This window comes from Scyliorhinus canicula, chromosome 3 (assembly GCF_902713615.1).
Source record: "Scyliorhinus canicula chromosome 3, sScyCan1.1, whole genome shotgun sequence".
Classification (NCBI taxonomy): Eukaryota; Metazoa; Chordata; class Chondrichthyes; order Carcharhiniformes; family Scyliorhinidae; genus Scyliorhinus; species Scyliorhinus canicula.
The window spans coordinates 84,180,610-84,208,567 of NC_052148.1; the positions used below are offsets into that span (position 1 = coordinate 84,180,610).

The 27,958-nt window shown below is 46.6% G+C and overlaps 1 protein-coding gene across 11 annotated transcripts in view; it reads left to right on the plus strand.

Moving 5' to 3' along the window:
* The window catches only part of LOC119962769 (protein unc-13 homolog B-like), a 746,238-nt gene that overhangs the window by 316,403 nt on the left and 401,877 nt on the right, over positions 1-27,958 (plus strand). For all 11 annotated transcript variants that reach the window (XM_038790824.1, XM_038790825.1, XM_038790823.1 and 8 more), the window contains one exon: positions 9,333-9,450. In XM_038790824.1, the coding sequence (XP_038646752.1) occupies positions 9,333-9,450 (118 nt within the window). The remainder of the gene's footprint in view (positions 1-9,332; positions 9,451-27,958) is intronic.

A 27,958-nucleotide genomic window follows, 5' to 3' on the forward strand; every position in this document is an offset into this window, starting at 1 on the left:
CTGTAAATTCTATGATAATCTATGATTAATCTAGGACAAATGTTCGGCACAACATTGTGGGCCGGAGGGCCTGTTCTGTGCTGTATTTTTCTATGCAAGAAGTCTTACAACACCAGGTTAAAGTCCAACAGGTTTGTTTCAAACACGAGCTTTTGGAGCACTACTCCTTCCTCAGGTGAACGGAGAGGTATATTCCAGAAACATTTATATAGACAAAGTCAGAGATGCCAGACAATGCTTGGAATGCGAGCATTTGCGGGTAATCAAATCATTACAGATCCAGAGATAGGGGGTAATCCCAGGTTAAAGAGGTGTGAATTGTCTCAAGCCTGGACAGTTGGTAGGATTTTGAAAATCCAGGCCAGATGGTGGAGGGTGAATGTAATGCGACATGAATCCAAGATTACGGTTGAGGCCGCACTCATGCGTACGGAACTTAGCTATAGGTTTTTGCTCAGCAATTCTGCGTTGTCGCGTATCCTGAAGACCGCCTTGGAGAACACTTACCCGGAGATCAGAGGCTGAATGCCCTTGACTACTGAAGTGTTCCCCGACTGGAAGGGAACATTCCTGCCTGGTGATTGGCGCACGATGCCCGTTCATTCGTTGTCGCAGTGTCTGCATGGTCTCGCCAATGTACCACGTTTCGGGACATCCTTTCCTGCAGCGTATGAGGTAGACTACATTGGTCGAGTTGCACGAGTATGTGCCGTGTACCTGGTGGATGGTATTTCCACGTGTAATGGTGGTATCCATGTCCATGATCTGGCATGTCTTGCAGAGATTGCCCTGGCAGGGTTGTGTGGTGTCGTGGTCGCTGTTCTAAAGGCTGGGTAATTTGCTGTAAACAATGGTTTGTTTGAGGTCGCGCGGTTGTAAGACTTATTACTGGCCTCACCCCAGTCCAACGCCGGCATCTCCACATCACGGTATTTTTCTATGTTCCATGTTGTACTACGAATGCCGGAAATCAGAAATAAAAACAGAAAATGCTGGAAAACCTGAACAGGTCTGGCAGCATCCGTGGAAAGAGAAACCTCGTTAATGGCTTGAATCCGAATGAGGAAGAAGATCCAGATGAAGTGTTTTCTTCTCTGTCTAGGGCTATTATTGTCTGGATATTAATTGATAGAAAAACTTTCAGTAAAAGATAAAACATCATATGGCCATTTTAAACCACAATTGTTCCTGCACTGTTAGAAAACAAAGATGGTTTTAAGGGGTTTATATTTGTATTGTTAAACATTAGAAATAAGGTACAGTTTTAAGTGGATTTAATTTATTGTTTCTCTGCATGGAAGGGTAAAACCGAAAGTTAGATTCATGCTGAACTAAGGTGTTTTATTCGTGGGGATTGGTTAAGTTCCAACTATGTCTCTATTGTACTTAGAAAGGGTTACAGCATGAAGAGTAAATAAAAACCGAGAGAAGGATAAGTCATTGCTTTGCAACAGGGGACCACCTTCTGGAGGGAAGGGATTTCCTTTTCTTTTTAGTTTTAGCTGAATTTGTTGGAAATTGGAGACAGGTCACTGGGGAGTGAGCATCTCTCAACTCTGCTCGGCGAAGCTGGATAGGACGGGAGCTGCAAAAAACAGGCTTTCCAAGGAACTGTTATTACCCTGAGAACCAGCGAACTGAGACAGAAAGAATGTCTTAAGACAACTTAAGTTAAGAGAACATAGACCAAGGTATTGTTCAGATGAATTCAAGGAAGAGCAAACAAGGTGTTCTGAGTTAAAGATACAACTGTAGGATTTCTGGTGGAGGCCTTGAGCTGATCAATTATTCACAAGGTGGCTGCTGCTTGGAGGCTTCAGTTTTGGCCCTTGCTACCTAATTAATGGGCACTTTGTTTGTAAAAAGTGCAAAATAATTAGAGGGAGTTGGTTTCTCCTCCGATGTAGAATGTTGGCGGGTTACAACACCTGACAAAAGTAAAATCGAGTAAAGCCTTTCCTCCATAGGTGGAGGATCCATGTGGCACAGTAACTGAGAGCATGGCGGAGTCGGAGCATCATTATCACCTACCCTACTGCCTGTGCAGCAGTTGATGGAATTTATTAAGGGGACGTTTAGGCATCATCAGCAAGAGATACAAGAGGACTGGTCCAAGGCAATTGAGGGAGCGGGAGTTTGGAACAGGTGAAGAGGCAGTTGGAGTAACAAGGTGCGGCGATCCGAGAGGTGGAAAGGGCGGTATCTGTCCACAGTGACTAGATTGTTTCGTTTGAGGTGGAGGCGGCGATGTTGGGAGAGGCCTGCAAGGTGTTGAAAGCAAAGGTGGATGATCAGGACAATCAGTCCAGGCAGCAGAACTTATGAATCGTGGGACTGCCGGAGGGGTGAAGGGAATGAGTGTCACAGACTATGTGTTGAAGATGTTCGCAAAGTTGGTCGAGGAAGGGCACTTCGACACTGCACCGGAGATGGATTGGGGCCACTGCTCACTGTGACAGAGGCTGAGAGCTGGGGAGCTGCTGGGCAGTGTTAGTCCGGATGCACAAATTTCAGGGAAAGGAGAGAAAGATTCTGAGGTGGGCAAAGTTGACCGTGACTGTAACTGGGAGTGTCAGCGGCTTCAAATCTACCAGGTCATTGGGGCCGATCTGGCCAAATGGCGGGCAGTGTTAACAAGGCGACGGCGGTGTTCTTTTGCAGCAAGGTCCAGCTTGGGGTTTTGTACCCGGCGAAACTCTGGGTGACTTTCAAGGGAAAAGAAAATTATTTTACGATGTCGAAGGAGGCAAATTACTTTCTCAAGGCGCATGGGTTGAGGAGGGCCTAATGGTGGAATTTTGTTGGTTTTGATATGCATTTGCAATTTTTGTAAGTGTTATGTTTTTTTGTACATGTTGATCTTGCTTTTTTTTGAGTTGATGTGGTGATGTTTCTGAATCCTAGATTTTTTCTTCTGCTGGGGAGAGAGGGAAGGGATGCTGGCTGGTGTGGTGGGGCCTGGGTAGCCCTTTCCGAAGGGCGAAGGTTGGAGAAGCAGAGTGGGGGCAGGGGTGGTTTGGGCAGTATGGATGGGGCTCTTTGTGTAGATCTCCAGGTGGGAGTTGCCAGGCAAGCAGAGATGCTAGCAAACAGAAGCACTGTACGGGAGCGGGATGCGGCAGGTAGCCAGGGAGGGCGAGGGAGGAGCGGCTAGGTAAGAGGTGGGAGGGGGATTGGTCAGAGGAGTGGTGCTGAGGGAAGAGGAAGAAGGGATTTGGGGTGTGGAAGGGGGAGGGGAATGTGCTGGGGATGCAGGTGACTTTGTAGGAGGGTGTAGGAGAGAATGGAGGGGCGCCCATTTTGGGTGGGTCCAAATACAGGAGAGCTTGGAGGTGGGAGAGTTTTAAGTCAAGTTAGGATGGTGGACCTTGATAAAGTGGGGGGTTCAGAAACTCCTGGTGAGGAAACTAACGTGGAATGTGCTGAACTGTCCGGTTAAATGGTCTCGGGTCTTCGGACATTTGAAAGATTTAAAGGCAGGAGATACACCGGCAGGTGAAGGATCAAATGCGATTAAGAAAAAGATGGGTGGGATTTTCCATTTGGGGTTTTACTCAAATTGGGAGGGGTGGGGGTCACGGTTCTGATCAGTAAAAGGATGGTATTTATGGCGGCCAGTGAGATGTGGGACCAGGGAAGGAGGTATGTGATGATTGGCAGGGTTTAGTGTATGTCTATGTGCCCAATTGGGATAATGTGGATTCTGTTAAGAACATGTCGGTTTCCATCCCAGACTTGTATTCACATTAGTTGATAATGGGGGGTTACTTAAATTGCGTGTTAGATCCCAGGATGGATAGGTTGAACCCCAAGTCATTGGCCAAGTCGGGTATGGCAAAGGAGCTGGGGGTATTTGGGAACAGATGGGGGAGGGGGGGATCCATGGAGGTTTAGGCACCCGGGAGAGAGGGATTTCCCCCCTTTCTCCCATCTACATCTGCTATACACCAGGAAGACACTTTGTGGTTTGGAAGTCAATATTCCCGCGGATTGTGGGGGCAGTGTACACAGCGATTGTGATTTCAGACCATGCGTCACACTACGTGGATGTGAAGTTTGAAACAGGCTGAGCACAGAATCCGCGGGGAAGTTCGATTCGGCAGTCCGGGTGGACGCTATGTTCTGCAAGAGGGTGCCCTCGATGATAAAGGACAATGTAGAGTTCAACCAAAACATTTTGGGAGACGTTGAAGGTGGTGGTTCAGGGGGACAAGTTTGAGAGGGCAGAGAGACAGAGGTTGTTGGATGCCACTGTGGAAGTGGACTGTCGATACCCAGTGGCCCCGACCAGCGGGTTGTTAGCAGAATGGAAGAAGCTACAGGGAGTGTTTAATCTAATGACGACAGGGAAGGTGGTGAGGCAGTTTCGTTGCTCAAGGGGAATGTTTTATGAGTATGGGAAGAAGGCCAGCGACTGCTGGCCCATTAGTTGAGGCGACTAGCAGTCACGAAAGAAATAGCGGAATTTAGGGATGGGGGAGCAAGGGTTGGTAATGTAGTCTGATTCGTCGTTGTTCGGGATACGACCCGCCACAGTCGTATCATCCGCAAACTTGTAGATTAGAATCATAGAATTTACAGTGGAGAAGGAGGCTATTTGGCCCATCTAGTCTGCACCGGCCCTTGGAAAGAGTACTCTACCCAAACCCACATCTCTAACCTATTCCCGTAACCCAGTAACCCCACCCCACCTTTTGGACAGTGCAATTTAGCATGGCCAATCCACCTAACCTGCACATCTTTGGACTATGGTAGGAAACCCACGCAGACACTGGGAGAACGTGCAGACTCCACACAGACAGTGACCCAAGCCGGGTATGGAACCTGGGACCCTGGAGCTGCGAAGCCACTGTGCTACCATGCTGCCCACTGAGATTGAGTTGGAGTTAAATCTTGCCACACAGTCGTGTGTATAGGGAGTACAGTAGAGGACTGAGCACACATCCTTGCACGGCTCCGGTGTTGAGGACTATTGTGGAGGAGAGGCTGTTGCCTATCCTGACAGATTGAGGTCTGTGGTGAGGAAGTCATGGATCCAACTGCACAGGGGGAGGAGTCAAGTTTAAGATTGCAGAGTTTAGTTATAAGTTTTGTTGGGATAATGGTGTTGAAGGCGGAGCAGTCTATGCCTATGAACAGCAGTCTCACGTTCCTTGTTGTCGAGCTGTTTGAGTGTTGATTGTAGAGCCAGGAAGATAGCATCTGCTGTGACCAGTTGCGGTGATAGGCAAACTACAATGGATCGAGACTGTCTGGAAGGTCGGCGTTGATCCGTCCCATGACTAACCGCGCAAAGCATTTCATGACAACAGACTTCGGGGCCACTGGTCGGTAGTCATTGAGGCAGGCTGCCTTGTTCTTCTTTGGTACTGGTATCATGATGGTCTACTTGAAAGAAGTGGAGGAGTGAGGTGTTGAAAATGTCTGCGAATCCACTCACCAGTTGGTCTGCGCAGGCTCTGAGTACTTGCCCAGGGACTCTGGGGATTCACTTTGAAGAAGGCAGCTCTTACCTCTGAGGCTATAATAGTGGGTTTGGGTGTGTCCAGGGCTTTTGGAGTGGGTGGCACTGATGTATTGGTTGATTGTTCAAAGTGGACACAGAACTCTTTCAGTTCATCGGGGAGTGTGCTCCAGCACCAGAAATTCTATCTGGTCTTGCTTTGTATCCCATAATCTAGTGTAAGCCCTGCCATAGACATTGTGGGTTTGTGCCGTTGGCCTGGGACTCTAGTTTGATGCGGTATTGTCTTTTGGCATCCCTGGTGGCTTTCCGTACGTAGTACCTGTATTTCTTATATAGGTCAGGGTTGTCAGACTTGAACACCATCGTCCCGAGCTTCAGCAGGGAGTGAACCCTTTGGTTGAGGCAGTGTTTCCAATTGGGGAACACATTTATTGTCTTCTTTGGTACACAGTCCTTGACACACTTACTGATGAAGTCTGTGACAGTGGTTGCGTACTCGTCCAGGTTAGCTGCCATGGCCTTGAATCTGGACCAGTCTAATTTTTAGATGGGTTGGTGTTCCCGGAAGTTTAGGGGGTGGTTGCCAACCATGCTGGCACAGGCAGTGATCTCTTTGATCATGAAGAAGGATAAGGATCCAGTGGGGTGATGGTCTTATAGGCCTATCTAACTGTTAAATACTGTTGTGAAACAGCTGGCTAAAGTCCTGGTGGTGAGGTGGCTGGAGGGGTGTGTGCCCGAGGTGTTCTCTGAGGACCAGGTGGGTTTTGTTAAGGTGGCAGTTGTCGAGCAATGTTTGGAGACTGCTGAATGTGGTAGTGACTCTGTCTAGGGGTAAAGTGCCAGAAGCTATTATATCAGTGGTCGCGGAGAAGGATTTTCATCGGGTACAATGGAAGTACCTGTTTGAGATCCTGGTGCGGTTTGGGCCAATGTTCATTTTTTGCGTCCGATTGCTGTATGCAGTCTCCACAGCAAGTGTGAGGACAAATACGATGGGTTTGGGATATTGTAGTCTACATTGAGGCACGAGACAGGGATGCCCGCTGTCCCTGCTGTTGTTTGCATTGGCTATTGAGCCTTTGGGTATTGCGCTCATGGTGTTGAGAGGGGAGATAGGGATCATAGGGTATCATTGTATGCAGGTGATCTGTTGTCTGGAGTGCATAGGGAAAATAATGGACCAATAAGAGACGTTTGCCGCCTTTTCTGGGTATAAATTGAGTGTTGCAAAGAGTGAGGTATTCATGGTGAAAGCCCAGGGAAGGAGTGATAATTTGGGTGCCCTGCCATTTAGCTGGCCAAAACAAGGTTTTGCTGTCTGGGAATTCAGGTGGACCATTGTTGGGCCACATTGCACAAGTGGAACTTGGCTGGTTTGGTAGAGGGGGAGGGGGGGGGGGATTTGAAGAGGTGGGATTCCCTACCACTGCCCTTAGCAGGGATGGTGCAGACCATGAAGATGAACATTCTCCTGAGGTTTTTATTTGTTTTCCAGTCCCATCCGATAGTCCTTCCAAAGGCGTTCTTTCAGAGAGGTAGATAAGCTAATCTCTGAATTTGTATGGGCAGGTAAGATGATCGGGATCTGGAGGGCCTCTTTGCAGAGAGGACAGTGGGTAGGGAGGATGGCGCACCCAAACCTGCTATATTATTATTGGGTGGAAAATGTGGAGAAGGTGCGACGGTGGTGGGGGAGCGGGGGGTCGGAATGGGGTACAGGTGGAGGGGGCCTCCTGTTTGGGTGTGTGCTTAGGGGCCCTGGTGATGGTCCCCTCCCTTTCTCACTGAGTAGGTAGAACAATAGCCTGGTCATGGAATCGTCCCTCAAGGTATGGAAACGGCTGAGGCGGCACTTTGAAGTGGGCAGTATGTTGGTACTGGCCCCAATATGTGGGAATCAGAAGTTCATTACTGCAGGGATCAGGATGACGTACAGGAGTTAGCATAGAGAGGGACTAGAGCAGGTAAGGCATCTGTTCATAGAAGGGAGGTTCGCAAGGCTGGAAGAATTGCAGGAAAAGGTCCAGTGGCCAAGGGGGAGTGAATTTAGGTGCATTCAGGTGTGGGATTTCGTATGTAAGGAGCTGGATAAATTAACAAGCCAGGATGAGCTGGGGGAAGGGAGGATTTCGGATATTTATGGGTGGTTGTTGGAAACTGAGAACAATACTTTTCACTGTACCTCGGTACACATAACAATAAATCTAAGTCTAAAATATAAATCTTGTGGTACATGTGCATTAACAGGAAACTGTCTTTGAACGCAACATGATGGATAATAAATGCCACATAGAACCAAACATTCCATGGATTTCTCAACAATCCACCCAACCGTCAATAACACTGACTAAAACAATCTCATAGAAACTCTGCTCTGTCTCTGTCACAAAGGTTTTCAATTTTCACCTTCAAAGATTTCACCTTGGAATTCTCCCCAAAGGTCACTCCAACCCGAAAGGCTCATTGCTGAGGGTTTGAATTTCATCCTTTGAGATTCCTTTCCGCTGGATTTCTGAGCATGCACTCAAGCACGAGCTCACAAGCACAACTTCAGCTCTTCAGCCATGCAGAGCAATACACTACTGCTCCAAAGGGACATCTTTGCTGCTTTAGAGCACTGTTGAAGACCCCTTCAATCACATTACTGATGGTCAAAATTGGACTGATGGGCGGTAATTGGCCAGGTCGGATTTGTCCTTTTTGATTTGAGGACATATCTGGGAAATTTTCCTTTGCTGGGTAAATGACAGCATTGCAGCTGTAATGGAACATCATGGATAAGGGCGTGATAAGTTCTGGAGCGCATACCTTCAGTACTCTTGCCGGAATATTGTCAGGGTCCAGTGTCTTCAGCCATTTCTTGATATCACATGGAACAAATTGAATTGGCTAAAGAACAGCACCTGTGATTCTAGGGATCTCCAGAGAAGGCCAAGATGTCTCATCCATTTGGCACTTTTGGCTGAAGCCTTATCTTTTCCACTGTTATGCTTGCCTCCTTCAATTGGATGGGGGTATTTGTGGAGCCGCCTCCTCCAGTGAGTTTAATTGTCCACCATCATTTGTGACTAGATTTGGCAGACTGCAGGGCTTTGTACTGATCCATTGGTTGTTAGCCATTTAGCTCTGTGTATTGCTTAATGTTTATGATGTTTGGCAGATAAGTAGTCCTGTTGCAGAGTTACCAGGTTGACACCTCATTTTAAGGTATGCCCAGTGCTGCTCCTGGCATATCCCCTGCACTCTTCATTGAACCAGTGTTGATGCCCTGGCTCAATTGTAATGGTCGAGTGGAGGATACGCTGGTCCATGAGGTTATACATTTCGGTTGAGTGCAATTCTGCTGCTGCTGATGGCCCAGAGCGCATGCAATATGGTTGCCAGGTCTTGAGTTTCGAGACCTGTTCGAAATCTATCCCAATCAGCACGGTGGTAGTGCCACACAACACGCTGGAGGGTAAATTAATGTGGAGATCAGTAAATTTCACCGTAAATACTCACATTCTCCTCCTGTAATATAATATGTATCATTCCTGCAAACTGTTGTGATATACTTCAGAATTTTTTAATGACAATGCAAATGAAAAAACATTGGGTGTGACCTTTCCATTTTCCAGTGCACTGTTGGTTTTGTGAACCACAAGCTGTATATTCAGGGCTGGATTTCAGCGGTCAGCATGACTGAGGCTGCCTCTAATTTTGTGAAGTTCTTGGTGATTCACAACTTTCCCAAAACTACCTCATGCAGATAAAGATGTATTTTACACACTGAAAGGTATAGCTGGCTTCTGACAGTAGTTTGTCTTTGCAAAGAGCATGATGTAATTGTGATTTAACAATGCATTAATTTTGTTTTCTACAGTGAGATCAGCCGATTGGAACTTGGTTTGATTGTGGAAGTTTGGAACAAAGGGCTAATCTGGGATACAATGGTGGGCAATGTATGGATACCACTGAAGTGTATTAGGCAATCTGATGAGGTAAGATGGCTTGCATGTGATTCAAAATACCTTTTCAGCTAGCATCTTGCAGAAATATCTTAGAAAAAAATTACTTTGCAAACTGTTCCTTTGGTCTTCTAAATCATTGAATAATGCCTCCTTTAACAGCTTTTCCTGCTAACCTACCAACACTTTTATTAAATGCAACACTGTACCCATAATGGGGAACAAAGGAATGGCTGAGGAACTAAATTTGTACTTTGCATCTGTCTTCACAATGGAAGACATGAATAATGTACCGGTAATTCTGAGAAACACATATTTCAGTGGGGTGCTGAAGGAAATTAGTATTCGTAGAGAAATGGTGTGGGGAAATTAGTGGGATTGAATCAGGGCGTGATAATCTTCATCCCAGAGTATTTAAGGAGGTGGCCCTGGAAATAGTAGACCCATTAGTAGTCATTTTCCAAAATTCTTTGGACTCTGGAATGGTTCCTGCAGATTGGAGGGTAGCTAATATAACCCCGCTATTCAAAAGTGGAGTTAGAGAAAAAACAGGGTACGGCAGCACGGTGGCACAGTAGTTAGCACTGCTGCCTCACAGTGCCAGGGACCCGGGTTTAATTCCGGTCTTGGGTAACTGTGTGGAATTTGCACTTTCACCCCGTGTTTGCGAGGTTCGAGTGCTCCGGTTTTCTCCCACAGTCCAAAGATGTGCAGGTTAGATGGATTGGCCATGTTAAATTGCACCTTAGTGTCCAAAAGGTTGGGTTGGGTTACAGGCAGAGGGTGAGTGCTCTTTCAGAGGGTCAGTGCAGACGTGATGGGCCGAATAGCCTCCTTCTGCACTGTACAGATTCTATCATTTTATAGACCAGTGATTTTATAGACCACTAACATCGGTAGTAGGGAAGTTGCTAGAGTCCATTATCAAGGATTTCACAGCACAGCAGTTGGAAAACAGGAGGTATATTCAGACAAAGTGAGCATGGATTTATGAAAGGGAAACCATGCTGGACAAATCTACTTGAATTCTTTGAAATGTAACTAGTAGAGTTGATCAGGGAGAACCGATGGATGTGATTTATTTAGACTTTCAGAAGGCTTTCGACAAGGTTTCACACAGCAGATTAATGTGTAAAATTAAAGCGCACTGAATTGCGAATAGTGTCTTGAGATGGGTGGAAAGCTGGTTAGCTGACAGGAAACAAAAAGTTTGAATAAACGGGTCTATTTCCAATTGGCAGGCAGTGACTCGTGGGGTACTGCAAGGATTTGTGCCAGGACCCCAACTGTTGACGCCAAATTTGCAGATGATACAAAGTTGGGTGGGAGGGTGAGCCGTGAGGAGGATGCAGAGATGCTTCTGCCGGATTTAGACAGGCTGAATGGGTGGGCATATGCATGACAGATACAGTATAATGCGGATAAATATGAGGTTATCCCCTTTGGTATCAAAAATAGGAAGGCAGATTATTATTTGAATGGGTGTAAATTGAGAGAGGTGAATACTCAGCAAGACCTTGGTGTCCTCATGCATCAGTCTCTGAAAGTAAGTGGCCAATAAAGAAGGAAAATGTTGTCCTTTATAGTGAGAGGATTTGAGTTTCGGAATAGAGATGTTTTACTGCAATTGTACAGGGCTTTGGTGAAGCCACACCTGGAGTATTGTGTGCAGTTTTGGTGTCCTTATCTGAGGAAGGATGTTCTTGCTATAGAGAGAATGCAGCAAAGGTTTACCAGGCTGATTCTTGGGATGGCGGGACTGTCATATGAGGAGAGACTAAGTCGGTTCGGAATATATTAGTTTGAGTTTAGAAGAGTGAGAGAGGATCTCATTGAAACTTAGAAAGTTCTAAGAGGATTAGACAGGGTAGATTCAGAAAGACTGTTCCCGATGGTGAGGGAATCCAGAACTAGGAGTCATAGTTTGTGGATTAGGGAATAAACCTTTTGGGACTGAGGTGAGGAGAATTTCTTCACCCAGAGAGTGGTGAACCTGTGGAATTCACTGCCACAGAAAGTAGTTGAGGCCAAAACATTGTGCAATTTCAACAAGTAATTAGATATAGCTCTTGGGGCGAAAGAGATCAAGTGATATGGGGGGAAGGTGGGATCAGGGTATTGAACTTGATGATCAGCCATAGTCATAATGAATGGCGGAGCAGGCTCAAAGGGCCAATTGGCCTTCTGCTTCTATTTTCTATGTATATTTTTATGTAATTCTATTTTCCAGCAGTGGAGAGCTGTATTATTGTTTCCTACCTTTGTGCAATGCAGCTCAAGATCATGGATTCTCCCGCAATTGGCGAGGCGGCCCGTACCGGCACCAAGAGCGGCATGAACCACTCCGGCGCAGGCCACCCGGAAGTTGCGGAATCCTCCACATTTCCGGGGGCTAGGCTGGCGCTGGAGGGGATGGCGCCGCGCCAACCGGCTCTGAAGGGCCACCACCGGCTGGCTCGGGTTGGCGCATGCGCAGGACTGCCAGTGTGTTCTGGCGCATGCGCTGAACCGCCAGTGTGTTCTGGCGCATGCGCAGAGGGTTTATTCTCTGCGCCAGCCATGGCGGAGCCCTACAGAGGCCGGCGCGGAGGGAAAGAGTGCCCCATGGCACAGGCCCGCCCGCAGATTGGTGGGCCCCGACCGTGGGCCAGACCACCGTGGGGGGGCCCCCCACGTCCGGATCCCCCCGCACCCTCCTCTCTTCCCCCAGCCCACCCCGAGGACCCCGCTAGACAGCCGACAAGCCAGATCCCGCCGGGATGGACCATGTCCATTTCACGCCGGCGGGACTGGCCGCAAATGGGTGGCCGGTCGGCCAATCGAGGCCCAGTGAATTGCCGGGGGGGTGGGCAATGGCCCCCGACCGGCGGGGTGTGATCCCCTCCCCCATCTGAAAACCGGTGACGGAGAATTCGGCAGCCGGTGTCGGAGTGGCGGGGCGGGATTCACGCCGCCCCTCGCCGATTCTCCATCCTGGCGGGGGGTCGGAGAATCCCGCCCATAATGTTTTATTTAACACACGTTTCCTTTTTTTTACCTTCTCCGTTGCTTTAATATGGCTGCAGTGTTTTGCATTTGAATTGAGTTCTAATTATCCTTCCTTATCATTTGGTTTCTGTTTGGAACATCTTCAATTTTTTTTCCTGCTATGCTTTTGTCCTTGGCAATAATTCTGCATAATAAATGGAATTCTATGTGATTGTGACAAAGGTAAACTTTCTCTCCTTGTCTTTCTCGATCTGTCTGTAGCCTTTGACATGGTGACCACAACATCTCTCTGCTGTCATCCAGCTGGGTGGGATTGCTCTCTTATGGTTTCATTCTTATCTATCTGAGCATATCCAGAGTATCACTTGTAATGAATCCTCTTTCCCCATCTGCACCATTTGAACTGCAAGTTCAAACAATTGCTCACTGAATTGATTGCCTTTCAAGCTGGTTTTAGTCTTCACTTGTACTTTTGGTGTATATATAGCTGGATAAATATCTATCACGTTGTTGCTCGTTATGCTCTCTCCTTAATTGGCTCTGTTGATGGCGGTTAATATGGTCGCCGTCCTTAATTCTAATTATGTTTGCTCAAGAGTCGTCAGGTATCTTTTCGATACCACCACAATGTTCAAAATCGAATACTGATCAAAGACTCGATACACCAGTTAGTAAGTTCAAAATCAAGACTCATTTATTTACACACAGTCAATTATACTCATGAACAAACTCTACTAACTAAACTATCACTGCTACTAAAAGCCTATACTTAGCTTCGGGCGCCCACTCAGTCAGAGGAACAATGGCCATTGTCCGGTTCTGAGGCGGCTGACATCGAACTTGTATAGAATAGTAGCTAGGAGCGTCTGTCTCGTAGCGTGCGTTGACTTTGGACTTACTTGTCTGGTGCAGCTGCTAGGCAGGTCTCTCGCTGCTGAGAGCCAAGGCCAAGAAGAACGATTCTTGCTTGCGGGCTTCTTTTTATACCCCAAAGGGGCTTCGCTTTTGGGCGGGCCTTGAACTTGGCCCCAATTAATTGGGCCATATCCTAATCATCGGTATTGATTTTCTCCAATAACGGGGTGGCTGCCTGATCGCTGGGCGGGCCCTAGGTGACCGTTGGCCTGCTTTTGTTTTAGTCTCCTCTGGCGCCGGGGTGTCTGCTTTGGTATCATTTGCTTAAATGTTTCTCTTTTGTCCCCGGAGATAGCGCATTAGTATGCTAATGGCTTTGCAGTATCGGTCTTGTCTGGGAGCTGCAAACTTCAATCCACAGACAAACCTTGCACCTGCTTGCTTTCTTAGCATTGTCCAATTTTCTCTTAATTCTCTGCAAGTGTCCATTTTGTAATCGGGACGTGGCCACTCCAGGTGGCTACAACATAACTAGCAGGTGTTGCTTATTGATAACCCAGGATATGGATAACACAGACAATGGAAAATCATTTCAAAGGTTCACCATATTTCCAGGCTAAGAGTATTTCACAAACCAGTAAACTTGCTGAAGCAAAATATTACATTACTCGGGCAAGCTAAAAATATCACATAGCTTCCAACTCCTGGAAGACATTTATCACAGATAAAGGGCAGTATTTTCCGGACATAAATTATACCGATGGTTGAAAATATTCTATGGTCTTGTAATCCAGGCCCGAATAGCATGATTTCCAGGTCCGTTTTCAAGAAAACAACCAATTATCACGCCATTTCTAAGTTTTTGATGTTCAATTAAGCTCAACAGATGGGTCGGGAATGAAGAAGTATTACAACTTGGTGTTACTAGGCATCATGGTGGCGCAGTGAGCTAGCCCTGTTGCCTCACGTCACCGGTGTCCCAGGTTCAATCCCGGCTCTGGGTCACTGCCCGTGTGGAGTTTGCACATTCTCCCCATGTCTGCGTGGGTTTCGCCCTCACAACCCAAAGATGTGCAGGCTAGGTGGATTGGCCACACTAAATTGCCCCTTAATTTGAAAAAATGAATTGGGTACTCTAAAATTTAAAATAAAGCAAGGAAAAAAAAAACAAAACAAAAAAAAAACTTGGTGGTGTTACTAAGTGCAGCCCTGGCACGGCATTCCTTGCCCAGGCCCATAGATGAAGCAGAGTCCATTTAATAGCAGGGTCAGTCTTGACGCTACCAGTGCTGAGAAGCACCCGGCTAAATGTGCTCAACATGGGACTCTGTTTCATTTTTGTTCAATCGTGCCCGATACCTCTCATAAAATCATATGACATAGCAGCAGGAGTGGGCTATTTAGCACATCAAGCCTGCTCCGCCATTCAGTAAGACCATAGCTGTTCTGATTGTGGCCGTAACTCCACTTTCCTGCCTGCCTCCCATAATCCTTGAGTCCCTTGTAGCTTAAAATGTTGCCTAACTCAGCCTTGAATATGTTCAATGACCCAACCTCTCTGCTCTCTGTGGAAGAGAACTTGGAAAAGTAACAACCTTCTCAGAGCAGAAATTCCTCCTCCTCTGCATCTTAAATGGGAGACCATTTATTTTGAAACTGTGCACCCTAGTTCTGGATTTCATCATGAGGGGCAACATCATCTCAGCATCTCCCTGTCAAACCCCTTCAGGATCTTCTACGTTTGAACAAAAGCACCTCTTATTTTTCTAAATTCCAATGAGTCCAATGAATTGCTCAAGCTTTCCTCAGAAGGCAACTCTTTCATCCCTGAACCAGCTGAGTGAACCTTCTCTGAACTGCTTCCAATGCAGGTATGTCCTTCCGTAGAAAAGGAGACCAAAACTGTTCACAGCTCTTTAGGTTTGGTGCCAACAATTACCTGTGCAGTTGTAGCAAGATTTTTCTCCTTTTATGCTGTATCCCTCTTGCAATAATGACCGACATGCCATTGCCTTTTCAATTAGTTGCTGCATACTAACTTTTTATGATTCGTATACAAGATACCTAGAACTTTCTGTATCACAGTATTTTGAAGTCTCCCCATTTAAATAATATTCTGCCCAACTATAATTCTTGTCAATGTGGAAAACATCATGCTTTCCTACTTTATATTTCATCTGTCAAATTGTTACCTATTCACTTAACCTATTTATATCCCGTTGTAGATTATTTGTATCCTCCTCTCAACTTGCTTTCTTACCTACCTTTGTATCATCAACAAATTTGGCTAAAATACAGTCAGTCCCTTCATTTTTTGTATGTTTGAACTCAGCATTATTTTAAAATGGCCCCACAAATTGTGTATCACACCTGGACAATTCACTACCCACCCCATTTCAGCAAAATTGTTTTGGTCAGAATTGAGCAGGACTTTTGTACACATGTCCCACCTGCCATTTTAAAGGTCTCCTGAGACATCCCTACTCTGAAAATCTGGCACCATGCCCTTCCTCTTCAACTGAGCAAATCTCACTCAAGTGAAACCTCACTTCTCTTCCGCCCCACTGTTTAAAGTTCTTCTACAGCCCTAGTTATACGATTTACCGTGAGACTGGTTCCAGCATGGTTCAGATAAAGGCCATCCCAACAGTACAACTCTTTCTTTCCCCAGTACTGTGCCCAAAGAGTTGAAACCCATTTCTAACACTTTGAGCTAATTTGCTCGTGTCCGAGGTGTCATTTATTTTTTATTCTTTTACAGGACATGGGTGTCACTGGGTAGGCCAGCATTTTTATTGCCCAATTATTTGACAAAAAGCTTTGGTAACAAGCTAGACGAACTTAAAGCCAGACTCACTTTTCAAAGAGAACTAAGGGACTGCTGTGTGGTCTGTTTCACGAACACATGGCTCGCTGCTTCACCGGACTCTGCCCTTCAACCAGAGGGCTTCTCAATCCACCGAATGGACCGTACAGCGGCCGCAGGTAAGGCTAGGGAGGGCAGCACGGTGGCGCAGTGGTTTAGCCCTGCAACCTCACTGCGCCGAGGTCTCAGGTTCGAACCCGGCTCTGGATCACTGTCCATGTGGAGTTTGCACATTCTCCCCGTGTGTGCGTGGATGTCGCTCCCACAACCCAAATATATGCAGGGTAGGTGGATTGGCCACACTAAATTGCCCCTTAATTGGAAAAAAATTAATTGAGTACTCTAAATTTATTTTTTTTAAAAGATAAGGCTAGGGGAGGTGGGGTCTGCCTCCTAATCAACACTTCCTGGTGCCTAGAGGGTGCAACACTGGCGGGTTTCTGCTCCCCAAACCTAGAATACCTGACGCTAAAATGCCGCCCCTACTACCTTCCGCCGGAGTTCAGCTCCATTATCCTGACGGCAGTTTACATCCCACCCCATGCAGACATGAAAATTGCGCTGGACTAAATATACACCACCACATATAGCCTTGAAACGAAACATCTCAAGGCCTTATTCATCGTGGCCGGGGACTTCAATCAAGCCAAGCTCAAGAGCGTATTATCAAGTTACCACCAACACGTCACCTGTTCCACCAGAGGCCCAAACATCCTGGACCACTGCTACACAAATATCAAACATGCCTACCACTCTATCACCCGCCCACACTTTGGCAAATCTGACCACAAGGCTGAGCTCCTGCTGCCAGCTTATAAACAAAAACTGAAGCGGGAGAATCAGTCAAAGAAAGTCGTGCAATGTTGGTCTGAAGAATCAGATGATCTCCTTTGTGAGTGCTGAGAGTCAGTGGACTGGTCGGTATTTAAAAACTCTACGGCCAGCCTGAACGAGTACGTCACTACAGTAACTGACTTCATTAGTAAGTGTGCAGAAGACTGTGTGCCAAAGAAGGAAATCCGTGTGTTTCCCAACTGGAAACCCTGGATGAACAGGGATATCCACTGCTTGCTGAAGTCTAGGTCTGAGGCCTTCAAGTCAGGCGACCCTGACCTCTACAAGAAAGCCAGATATGATCTAAGGAGATCCATCAAAGATGCCAAAAGACAGTACCAGACCAAACTCGAGTCCCAGGCTAGCCACACGGACCCCTGCCGACTATGGCAAGGTCTGCAAGACATAACGTGCTACAAGATGAAGGCATGTAAAATCGCTGGCTCCAACGTAACCCTCCCTGATGAGCTCAACGCATTCTGTGCCCGTTTTGAGCAAGAGGTCAGCAAGAGCGTGCCCTCCACCCTGGAAGCCTCGGATGAACTTGTATCCAAGGTCACCATTGCAGATGTCAGAGCAGCCTTCTCGAAATCAACCCATGGAAAGCCACTGGCCCGGATGGGGTACCCAAACGAGCACTCAGGTCTTGCGCGAATCAACTGGCAGGGGTATTCGCAGACATCTTCAACCTCTCTTTACAACGACCTGAGGTCCCTATCTGCTTCAAGGAGACAACCATCATCCCTGTACCAAAGAAAAGTCAAGCAGCGTGCCTTAATGACTATAGTCCAGTGGCTCTGACATCCATCATTATGAAGTGCTTTGAAAGGTTAGTCATGACACGAATCAACTCCAGCCTCCCGGATTGCATTGAGCCACTGCAGTTCACCTCCCGCTGCAACAGGTCCACAGCAGACGCCATCTCCCTGGCCCTGCACTCAACACTGGAACACCTAGATAACAAAGACACCTGTGTCAGACTCCTATTTATTGAATACAGCTCAGTCTTCAACACCATTTTTCCGACGAAATTCATCTCCAAATTCCGTGGCCTGGGCCTCAGCTCCTCCCTCTGTGACTGGATCCTGAGCTTCCTAACCCACTGACCACAATCAGTAAGGATAGGCAACAACACTTCCTCCATGATCATCCTCAACACTGGTGCCCCACAAGGCTGTGTTCTCAGCCCCCTACTATACTCCTTATACACCTATGACTGTGTGGCTAAATTCCCCTCCAACTCGATTCTCAAATTTGCTGATTACACCACCGAAATGGGTCGGATTTCAAACAACGACGAGACAGAGTACAGGAATGAGATGAAGAATCTCGTGAACTGGGGCGACGACAATAATCTCTCCCTCAATGTCAACAAAACGAAGGAGATTGTCGTTGACTTCAGGAAGCACAGAGGAGAACATGCCCCAGTCTACATCAATGGGAATGAAGTAGAAAGGGTCGAGAGCTTCAAGCTTTTAGGTGTCCAGATTACCAACAACCTGTCCTGGTCTCCCCATGCCGACAATATAGTTAACAAAGCCCACCATTCGACTCTACTTTCTCAGAAGACTAAGGAAATTTGGCATGTCAGCTACAACTCTCACCAACAGATGCACCATTGAAAGCATTCTTTCTGGTTGTATCGCAGCTTGGTATGGAGCCTGCTCTACCCAAGACCACAGGAAACTACAAAAGGTCGTGAATATAGGCAGTCCATCACGCAAACCAGCCTCCCATCCATTGACTCGATCTATAATTCCCGGTGCCTCAGAAAGGCAGCCAGCATAATTAAGGACCCCACGCACCCTGGACATACTCTCTTCCACCTTCTTCCATCAGGAAAAAGTTCCAATAGTTTGAGGTCACATACCAGCCGACGCAGGAACAGCTTCTTCCCTGCTGCCATCAGACTTTTGAATGGACCAACCTCGTAATAAGTTGATTTTTTTTCTCTATATCCCAGTTATGACTATAACATTACATTCTGTAGTCTCTCCTTCCTTCCCTATGTACGTTATGCGTTGTCTGCATAGCATGCAAGAAACAACACTTTTCACTATATTAATACATGTGACAATAATAAATCAAATCAAATCAAGTCTCTCTTTTCAGCAATATTCGAGAAAGGAATAGAAGGATGTACTGGTAGGGTTAGATACAGAAGGATGGGACGAGGTTTAAATAGAGGAGAAATACTGGCATAGTTCCATCGGGGAAAATATTATGGTTCTATGTCATACATGCAATGTAACAAGGAGACCTGTGACCTGAGCTGTCGTGACCCTCAGGTTAAATTACCACCAGTCAGCTCTCGTTCAAAAGGGCAGAACAGCCTAATCCTCTGGGACTGTGATGATATTTACATTTACCTCGCTGCCACATCCCTTGTCTCCTCCACTGGTACGAAATTATCAGATTCCTTTTCTGACATTCTGACATCCATTCTTGGAGGAGCAGAAATATCTTCCAATTAAATATTGAAAATGCCAAAGCGATTGTTTTCGGTTCCGACTTTGATTTCCATTCCCTAGGTACTATCTCCATCCTTCTCCCTGCAGAAGTCTGAGACTAAACCAGCCTGTTCACAATCTTGGTGTCATACTTAACCCCAAAGTGAGCTTCTGACCACATATTCACGTCATCCCTAAGACCGTCTGTTTCCATCACCCTAATGTTGCTTGACGTACCTCTGTGTCAACTCATCTAGTCTAATAATGAACATAAAACCACTTTTGATTGTTGTTAAAATCCATCTGGTTCACTAATGGAAGGAAATCTGCAATCCTTACTAGGTCTGGCCTGTAAGTGACTCCAGATCAACAGCAATATGACTACCTCTGAAATGGCCAAAGCGAGTCACTCAGTTTAAGGGCAATTACGGAAAGGCAATAAACGTTGGCCCAGTCAGCGATGCCCATGGAAGAATTTTTCAAAAAGTTACTATTCCAAACCTCTCCCAGCTCAAACCCCTCCATGAATCTGAGGTCATCCACAACTCTGCTACCCATATCTTAATTTGTACTAATTCCGTTTACCCAGGTACATTAGCTTCCAGTAAAGCATCGCCTTAAATTTAAAATATTCATCCTTGTTTTCAAATCCCTTCATGACCTTCCCCATCCCTTTCTATATCTCTGTAATCTCCACCAGTTCATCTCCATGAGCTCCACAACCCTTGGAGAATCTGTCTTCTGGCCTCTTGAACATCCTCGATGCCTAGATCCTAAGGTCTGGAATTCGCTCCCTGCACCTCTCCACCTCTCTACTTTGCTTTCCTCCTTTAAGTCACTATTTTAAAAATCTACCTCTTGGACCAAGCTTTTGGTCTTCTGACCTAGTTTCTCTGTATGTGCTCTGTCATATTTTGTTATAATGCTCCATTGATATGTCTTGGCCATTTTTATTATATTATCCGGGCAATAGTGAGGGATTGCATTGGTGCTATGGAGGATAAGGTTGAATCCATTTGGGTGGAAATCAGGAATAGTTAGGCGAAAGAGTCACTGATGGGAGTAGTTTGTAGACCACCAAATAGTAACATTACGGTGGGGCGGGCAACAAACAAAGAAATAACTCATGCATGTAGAAATGGTAGAGCAGTTATGGGGGATTTTAACCGACAAGTCGATTGGTTTAACTAGATCGGTCAAGGCAGCCTTGAGGAGAAGTTTATAGACTGTATCCACGATAGTTTCCGAGGCAGGAGTTGGTTTATCACAGTGGGCTAAACAGCTGGCTTGTAATGCAGAACAAGGCCAGCAGCGCGGGTTCAATTCCCGAACAGGCGCCGGAATGTGGCGACTCAGGGCTTTTCACAGTAACTTCATTGAAGCCTACTTGTGACAATAAGTGATTATTATTATGTAAAGGAACTTACGATTGATTGGTTGATTGATATTTATTGGCTCATGTACCGAAGTACAGTGAAAAGTGTTTTTCTGCGGCCAAGGGAATGTACACAGCATGTACATAGTAGACAAAAGAATAATTGACAGAGTACATTGACAGTGGTGCATCAACAAATAGAGATTGGTTACAGTATGGAACAAGGCCAAACAAGAGCAGCATAGGGCATCTTGAATAGTGTTCTTACAGGGAACAGATCAGTCATGTTTCCTCGTCCTTGGGATGAATTTCTGCTGTGCTCCCGAATAACCCCAAAAACCCCTGCCATTGCTGTTCCACTGTCTTCCCTGCTGGGCTCCTTTTTCAATCAACTCTGGCCAGCTCCTCCCTCATGTCTTTGTAGTTACCCCTATAGTTCTTCCTCAGGTGCGTCTCTTGTAAGTAGATTATGTTTGCTTTTAGCCTTCTAAGGTGGATAAAGACTCTGGATCTTTTCACTGGGCCGTTTAGTCCCCTTACATTCCAGGTAACAATTCTGGTGCAGGGTTCCTGACCCCCGGTCCTGCGGGATAACCCATACTTACCTGTTGGATGAGTCCATGCACTCCAGGGTTTCCCTTTTGTTAGGTGGCCGTCCAAGATGGCCCCGGTCGTCACTCTCACCATGAGGTCGGCTCCAAGTGCTCAGTGGTTTCCCTTTGTCTCGTGGACACCTACACGGCTGCCAACTATGTGTACGCCAAGTGGATGCGCTCCGGTGTCTCCCTTCACTCTGATGCCCTCCCGGGTGCTTGTTTGCGGCGCCATCTTGGTTCCTCGCCCTGCTCCATGCCTGCCGAGGCCTGTTTACGTTCTGGTTCTCTACCTCAACATTCCCATTGCTTCTTTTTTGTTCTGCGGTCCCCCGACCCCTCTTTTCCCCCCCCCCCCTCCCCCAGCCCCTGTCCGTCTGTTCGCCTCCCCCTGTGTTCTTCCCTCCCTTCTGTTCCAGTCCCTCTTTGTGCCAGGCGCTCCCTCTCCCCTGAGAGGTGCGCTGCGACCCTCCTTTCTTTCTGCCCTCCCATGTTGGCCCTCCTCGCTAGTACAGTGGCTCCTCTCCCAATACTTGTCTGGTTCTGGCCCTGCTTTACCCTCCTCCTTCCACCCCTTATCTCGCCCACCTGTCTGCTTTTCTCACTCTCGCTCCCCTTCCTCTGCTCCCCCACATCACATTGAGAGAAGAGACGAGCTGCAAAATGAGGCAGCAGTCCCACGTAAAACAGAAAACATGCATACAGTTTGTGATATTATTGTCTCTATTTGCGGTCTGTCCTCCGCTCTTTGTTCCGATTCTTTTTTCCGCACCTGCAGCTTTCATTGTTGTTGCGGTTGTTCCTCCCCCAATTTGTTCAATTTCTGTTGAACTCTGCCTTCTTTTTTGCCAAGTTCACCCAATGTCTTGGTACACGCTTATATTCTTCCCTTCCCAAGTGCACAATTTTGTCTGACGAGTCCTGGAACCGGTGCAGCTTCGTGATAATCGTTCTGGGCTACTCCCCGACTTTGGGCCTGGGTCGAAGTGGCCTCTGCACCCTGTCCATTTCTGGGGGGTTTGGAACGCCCTCCCTCCCCATTAGCTTGCCCAGTATTTGCCCAATGTAGCCCGTTGAGTCTCTGCCCCCTCTCCCCTCTGGCAGGCCCACAATTCTGATGTTCTGCTGTCTGGACATGTTTTCCTGGTCCTCCATGTTCCCTCTTAGGCTCCCCTGGGTCGGCACCAACCTTCTCACCTCGGTTTCTAGAGCTACAATCATGTTGCACTAGTCCAAGGTGGCCTTCTCCAACTCCAGGATTGTTTTCGCCTGTGCCTCCACCTTCCTTCCCAGGCCTTCTATGATTCGCTGCATTTTGTTTGTCGCATTGGATTTGGTACTGGGTAATGAACCGGGCCAAGTGTTAGATTTGTTTGTGGGAGAGCACTTTGGAGATAGTGACCACAATTCGGTGTCTTTCACCATTGCAATGGAGAGGGATAGGGCCATATGGCAGGGCAAGGTTTATAATTGGGGGAGAGGTAATTATGATGCGATTAGACAAGAATTAGGGAGCATAAGATGGGAACAGAAACTGTCAGGGAAAGGCACAAATGAAAAGTGGAGCTTGTTCAAGGAACAAATACTGCGTGTCCTTGATAGGAATGTCTCTGTCAGGCAGGGAGGAAATGGCCGTGTGAGGGAACCATGGTTCACAAAAGAGGTTGAGTGTCTTGTCAAGAGGAAAATGGAAGAGTATGAAAGGATGAGAAAACAAGTTTCAGTTGGGTCGCTTGAGGGTTACAAGGTAGCAAGGAATGAGCTACAAAAAAGGGTTTAAGAGAGCTAGGAGGGGGCATGAGAAGTCCTTGGTGGGTCAGATCAAGGAAAACGCCAAGGCTTTTTACTCTTACGTGAGAAATAAAAGAATGACCAGGGTGAGGGTAGGGCCGGTCAAAGACAGTAGTGGGAACTTCTGCATGGAGTCAGAAGAAATAGGAGAGGCGTTGAATGAATACTTTTCTTCCGTGTTCACCAAGTAGAGGGGCCATGTTTTTGAGGATGAGTGTGTGATACAGGCGGGTAGGCTGGAGGAGGTAGATGTTCTGAAGAAGGATGTATTAGCAATAATGAAAAACCTGAGGGTCGACAGGTCCCCTGGGCCAGTTGGGATATATCCAAGGATTCTTTGGGAGGCAAGGGATGAGATTGCAGAGCCTTTGGCTTTGATCATTGAGTCCTCACTGTCCACGGGGATAGTGCCAGAGGACTGGAGAGTGGTGAATGTTGTTCCTCTGTTCAAGAAAGGGAATAGGAATGACCCTGGTAATTATAGGCCAGTTAGTCTTACTTCGGTGGTTGGTACGTTAATGGAAAAGGTCCTGAAGGATAGGATTTATGACCATTTGGAAAGATGCAGCTTAATCCGGGATAGTCAACACGGATTCGTGAAGGGCAAGACTTGCCTCACAAATTTGATTGAATTCTTTGAGGAGGTAACTAAGTGTGTAGATGAAGGTAGAGCAGTTGATGTCGTCTGCATGGATTTTAGTAAGGCGTTTGATAAGGTTCCCCATGGTCGGCTCATGAAGAAAGTAAGGAGGTGTGGGATCGAGGGAAATTTGGCCAATTGGATAAGTAACTGGCTATCACATAGAAGACAAAGTGGATGGAAAATTTTCAGACTGGAGACCAGTTACCAGTGGTGTACCAGGGATCAGTGCTGGGTCCTCTGCTATTTGTGATTTTTATCAATGACTTGGAGGACGGGGCTGAAGGGTGGGTCAGTAAATTTGCTTATGACACCAAGATTGGTGGAGTAGTGGATGAGGTGGAGGGCTGTTGTAGGCTGCAAAGAGACATTGATAGGATGCAGAGCTAGGCCGAAAAATGGCAGATGGACTTTAACCCTGATAAGTGCGAGGTGATTCATTTTGGTAGAAAAAATTTGAATGCGGATTACAGGGTCAACGGCGGGGTTCTGAGGAATGCGGAGGAACAGAGAGATCTTGGGGTTCATGTCCACAGATCTCTGAAGGTTGCCACTCAAGTGGATAGAGCTGTGAAGAAGGATTATAGTGTGTTAGCGTTTATTAACAGGGGGCTTGAGTTTAAGAGCCGTGGGGTTATGCTGCAACTATACATGACCCTGGTGCGACCACATTTGGAGTATTGTGTACAGTTCTGGTCACCTCGCTATAGGATGGATGTGGAAGAGAATTCCACAAGTCTAAATTACTTTATTCAGCACTGAAGGATGTGGAAGCATTGGAAAGGGTGCAAAGGAGATTTACCAGGATGCTGCCTGGTTTGCAGGATAGGTCTTATGAAGAAAGGTTGAGGGAGCTAGGGCTTTTCTCTTTGGAGCGGAGGAGGATGAGAGGCGACTTAATAGAGGTTTATAAGATGATGAGGGGGGATAGATAGAGTGGACGTTCAGAGACTATTTCCTCGGGTGGATGTAGCTGTTACAAGGGGGCATAACTATAAGATTCAGGGTGGGAGATATAGGAGGGATGTCCGAGGTAGATTCTTTACTCAGAGAGTGGTTAGGGTGTGGAATGGACTGCCTGCTGTGATAGTAGAGTCGGACACTTTAGGAACTTTCAAGCGGTTATTGGATAGGCATATATGGAGCACACTAGAATGACAGGGAGTGGGATAGCTTGATCTTGGTTTCGGACAAAGCTCGGCACAACATCGAGGGCCGAAGGGCCTGTTCTGTGCTCTACTGTACTATGTTCATATGTCTCCGACATCACCTCCTTCATCATCATGTGGAACTCCATCCTGATCGCCTCCTTCATGGCGTTTAACTCCCTTTTCAGCATGCTTCTCCATTCTTCCATAGGGATGGTCGTTGCGTCCTGTTCCTGCTCGACTGTTTGGTTCGCCAGCTTTCCCCCTTCTTGGTTTTCCTGAACCTTCATGTCGCTGCATGTGACTGCCTGCCTGCACCCCTGCAGCTCCTACCCCTTTCCTTCACTGCTGCTCCTAATGTCTCGCCGTCCCCTCACTTTATTTCCAGACATGTTTATACTTCTTTTGCCTTTGGCTGGGTTTTGGTGGACTTTTTAAGCCAAAATTCTTGATAAATTGCCTCTTCTGGGTTTTTCTGGGAGGAGAGCCACCTGATGTGCGTCCGCTCAGCACATCGCCGCCACCGGAAGTCTCATTATGTTGCTGTCTTAAATGCATCGTAAAGCAGAGGATTCATTAGGAAGACTGACCTTTGTAAGTTTATTAACTTTATGACCTTTTACATCTTTACCTTTTATAACTTGCCCCAAATCACTAACAGTCAGTGAATTGCAGTCTCTGTGGTTACCTAGAAAGGGATACAGCAGGCAGTCTGGAATATGAATCTAATTAAATCCAATCTAATGAGGTTCAGTGCTGATTAAAGTAATTTAGACTTGTGGAATTCTCTTTTGTCTCTGTATTCTATTGCAGCAAGTAATCTTAAAGAAGCTGAGCTTTGATTAAGTGCGAGAAATACCTTTTATTTTAATCCTCCATTATGTTATTGTGTGCATCCTTCCATCTATGTGAGATGGTGGACATAAGAAGTAGGAGCAGAAGGCAATATGGCTCATCGAGCCTGCTCTTCTCATTTATTATAATCATCTGATCTTGGGTTTCAACTCCACTCTTGAGACCAAAAATCTTGTCTACCTCAGCCTTAAATACACTGTTATAAAATCCATTTTTTCTGTGGCCCTGTATGCTAATTTAGCAGTTTGTAACATTTCATAGAATCATAGAATTTACAGAGCAGAAGGAGGCCATTCAACCCATCCAGTCTGCACCAGCTCTTGGAAAGAGCAGCCTACTTAAACCCACGCCTCTACCCTATCCCTGTAACCCAGTAACCCCACCCCACCTCACCTCACCTTTTTGGACACTAAGGGTAATTTATCATGGCCCATCCACCGAACCGGCACATCTTTGGACTGTGGGAGGAAACCGGAGCACCCGGATGAAACCCACGCAGAGACGGGGAGAACGTGCATACTCCGCACAGACAGTGACCCAAGCCGGGAATTGAACCTGGGACCATGGAGCTGTGAAACAACTGTGATAACCACTATGCAACCCAAAGATAGAGGATATTCCGATGCTTGTTACATTTGTTCCTGCCTAGTAACCAGGGCTGGATCCTCTTGGAGCATAGCATTTTGATAGGTCACCATATCAGTTGAAGCATGAACAGTCAGTTTGGATCAGTCGATGAATAGTCAATTTGAGTCAGCCAGCAAGTGTCCCAGGTAAGGCATGAAGACAGGGGACAGAAACAGGTCCCATTTCAGTTAACAAAATCAAAACTAGCAGAGAGACAAGTTCCAAGTTCGAGAAAGGACTGCGGGGAACATGCGTTAAGAGGGCCATTGGGCCAAAGGTTCCCCTTTTAGCAGTGATTTTCTGCTTGATGTGGCCAAAGAGCTGAAATTGTGCTTGCGAGCTAGTATCGAGCGTACTTGGAGTCCAGGGGACCAAAATCACAGAAAGTTAAATTGAAACCCTGTGAGGTTGGCATTTTGAGTTTCTGCGATCTTTGGAGATAATTCCAAGGCAAGATCTTTGAAGGTGAAGATTGAAAACCCTCGTGGGAAAGACTGAGTTTTAGTGAAATTAGTTGGTTTACTGTGTGACTGACGTCTGGGTTGGTTGTTGCGAAATCCATGCAATTAATTTTGGTTGCATCTGTCTTTATTGTGTAGTGAGGTGTGTTCAACCACAAGTGGGCCGATAAATTTTCTTACTTGCCCTGAATCTTATAAGATAAATATTGTAAATTGTTTAATCTTTTTGGCCTTGTAAGGTAAAGTTTATTTTTGTTCAAAACCTTTGGAATCTTGTGGCTTTCTTCATTGAATCTTGAATCTAAAACTTTGTTTACTTTAAACAAAGGTTGGAATTCTCCATTGTGGAACCTAGGTGTTCCAGATTTCAGAGAATCGATGGTGGTTCCTGCTGGCGCTAGGAGTGGGGGCCCGGTATGCGTGTCCCTTCCCTTTACCATGCCAGTTTCTGCAATCAGAGACCACCAACAGAAACACCCATCCACCCCCCCCCCACCAGAGACCACCCTTTAGACACGACACCCCCCCCCCCCCCCACCCCCACCCCCCATCCCTGCCTGAAAGCTGAGGAGCAGTCCAGGCTGCTTTTTCACTTACCCTTTCCAAACATCTGCTGCCTTTGACAATAGTGTGTAAAGCAGCAGCAGTTAAAAGTGTCAGAGGCTGCCTAGAAAGCCATGTATATTTCAAACGGTTTCACAACCCTTGACAGCCTTTGAAATGCAAATCTTCCATTCAATATACACAGCAATACATTGCACTAGCCAGCGATTGACAGTTTTTCTGGTCCAGACCCAGCTGCTTGGGGGTTTGTTTATTTAAAATTCCTTTCACGGAGACTTCCGGTGGCTGTGATGGATCAGTAAGCCACACATTTGGGAGCTCCCGTTTTAAAGAGATTTTCCGGCTCTTTTGAGAGCCCAAAACGGAAATTTTTCGACGTCTCCCGGTGGGGGAAGGTGTGCTGAACGACTTTCCCTGCAGTCCATGACTCGAACTCGGAGTGGAAGGGGGGAAAATACAGCAGCAGCTCCTCAGAAAAAACGGGGGAAGGGATC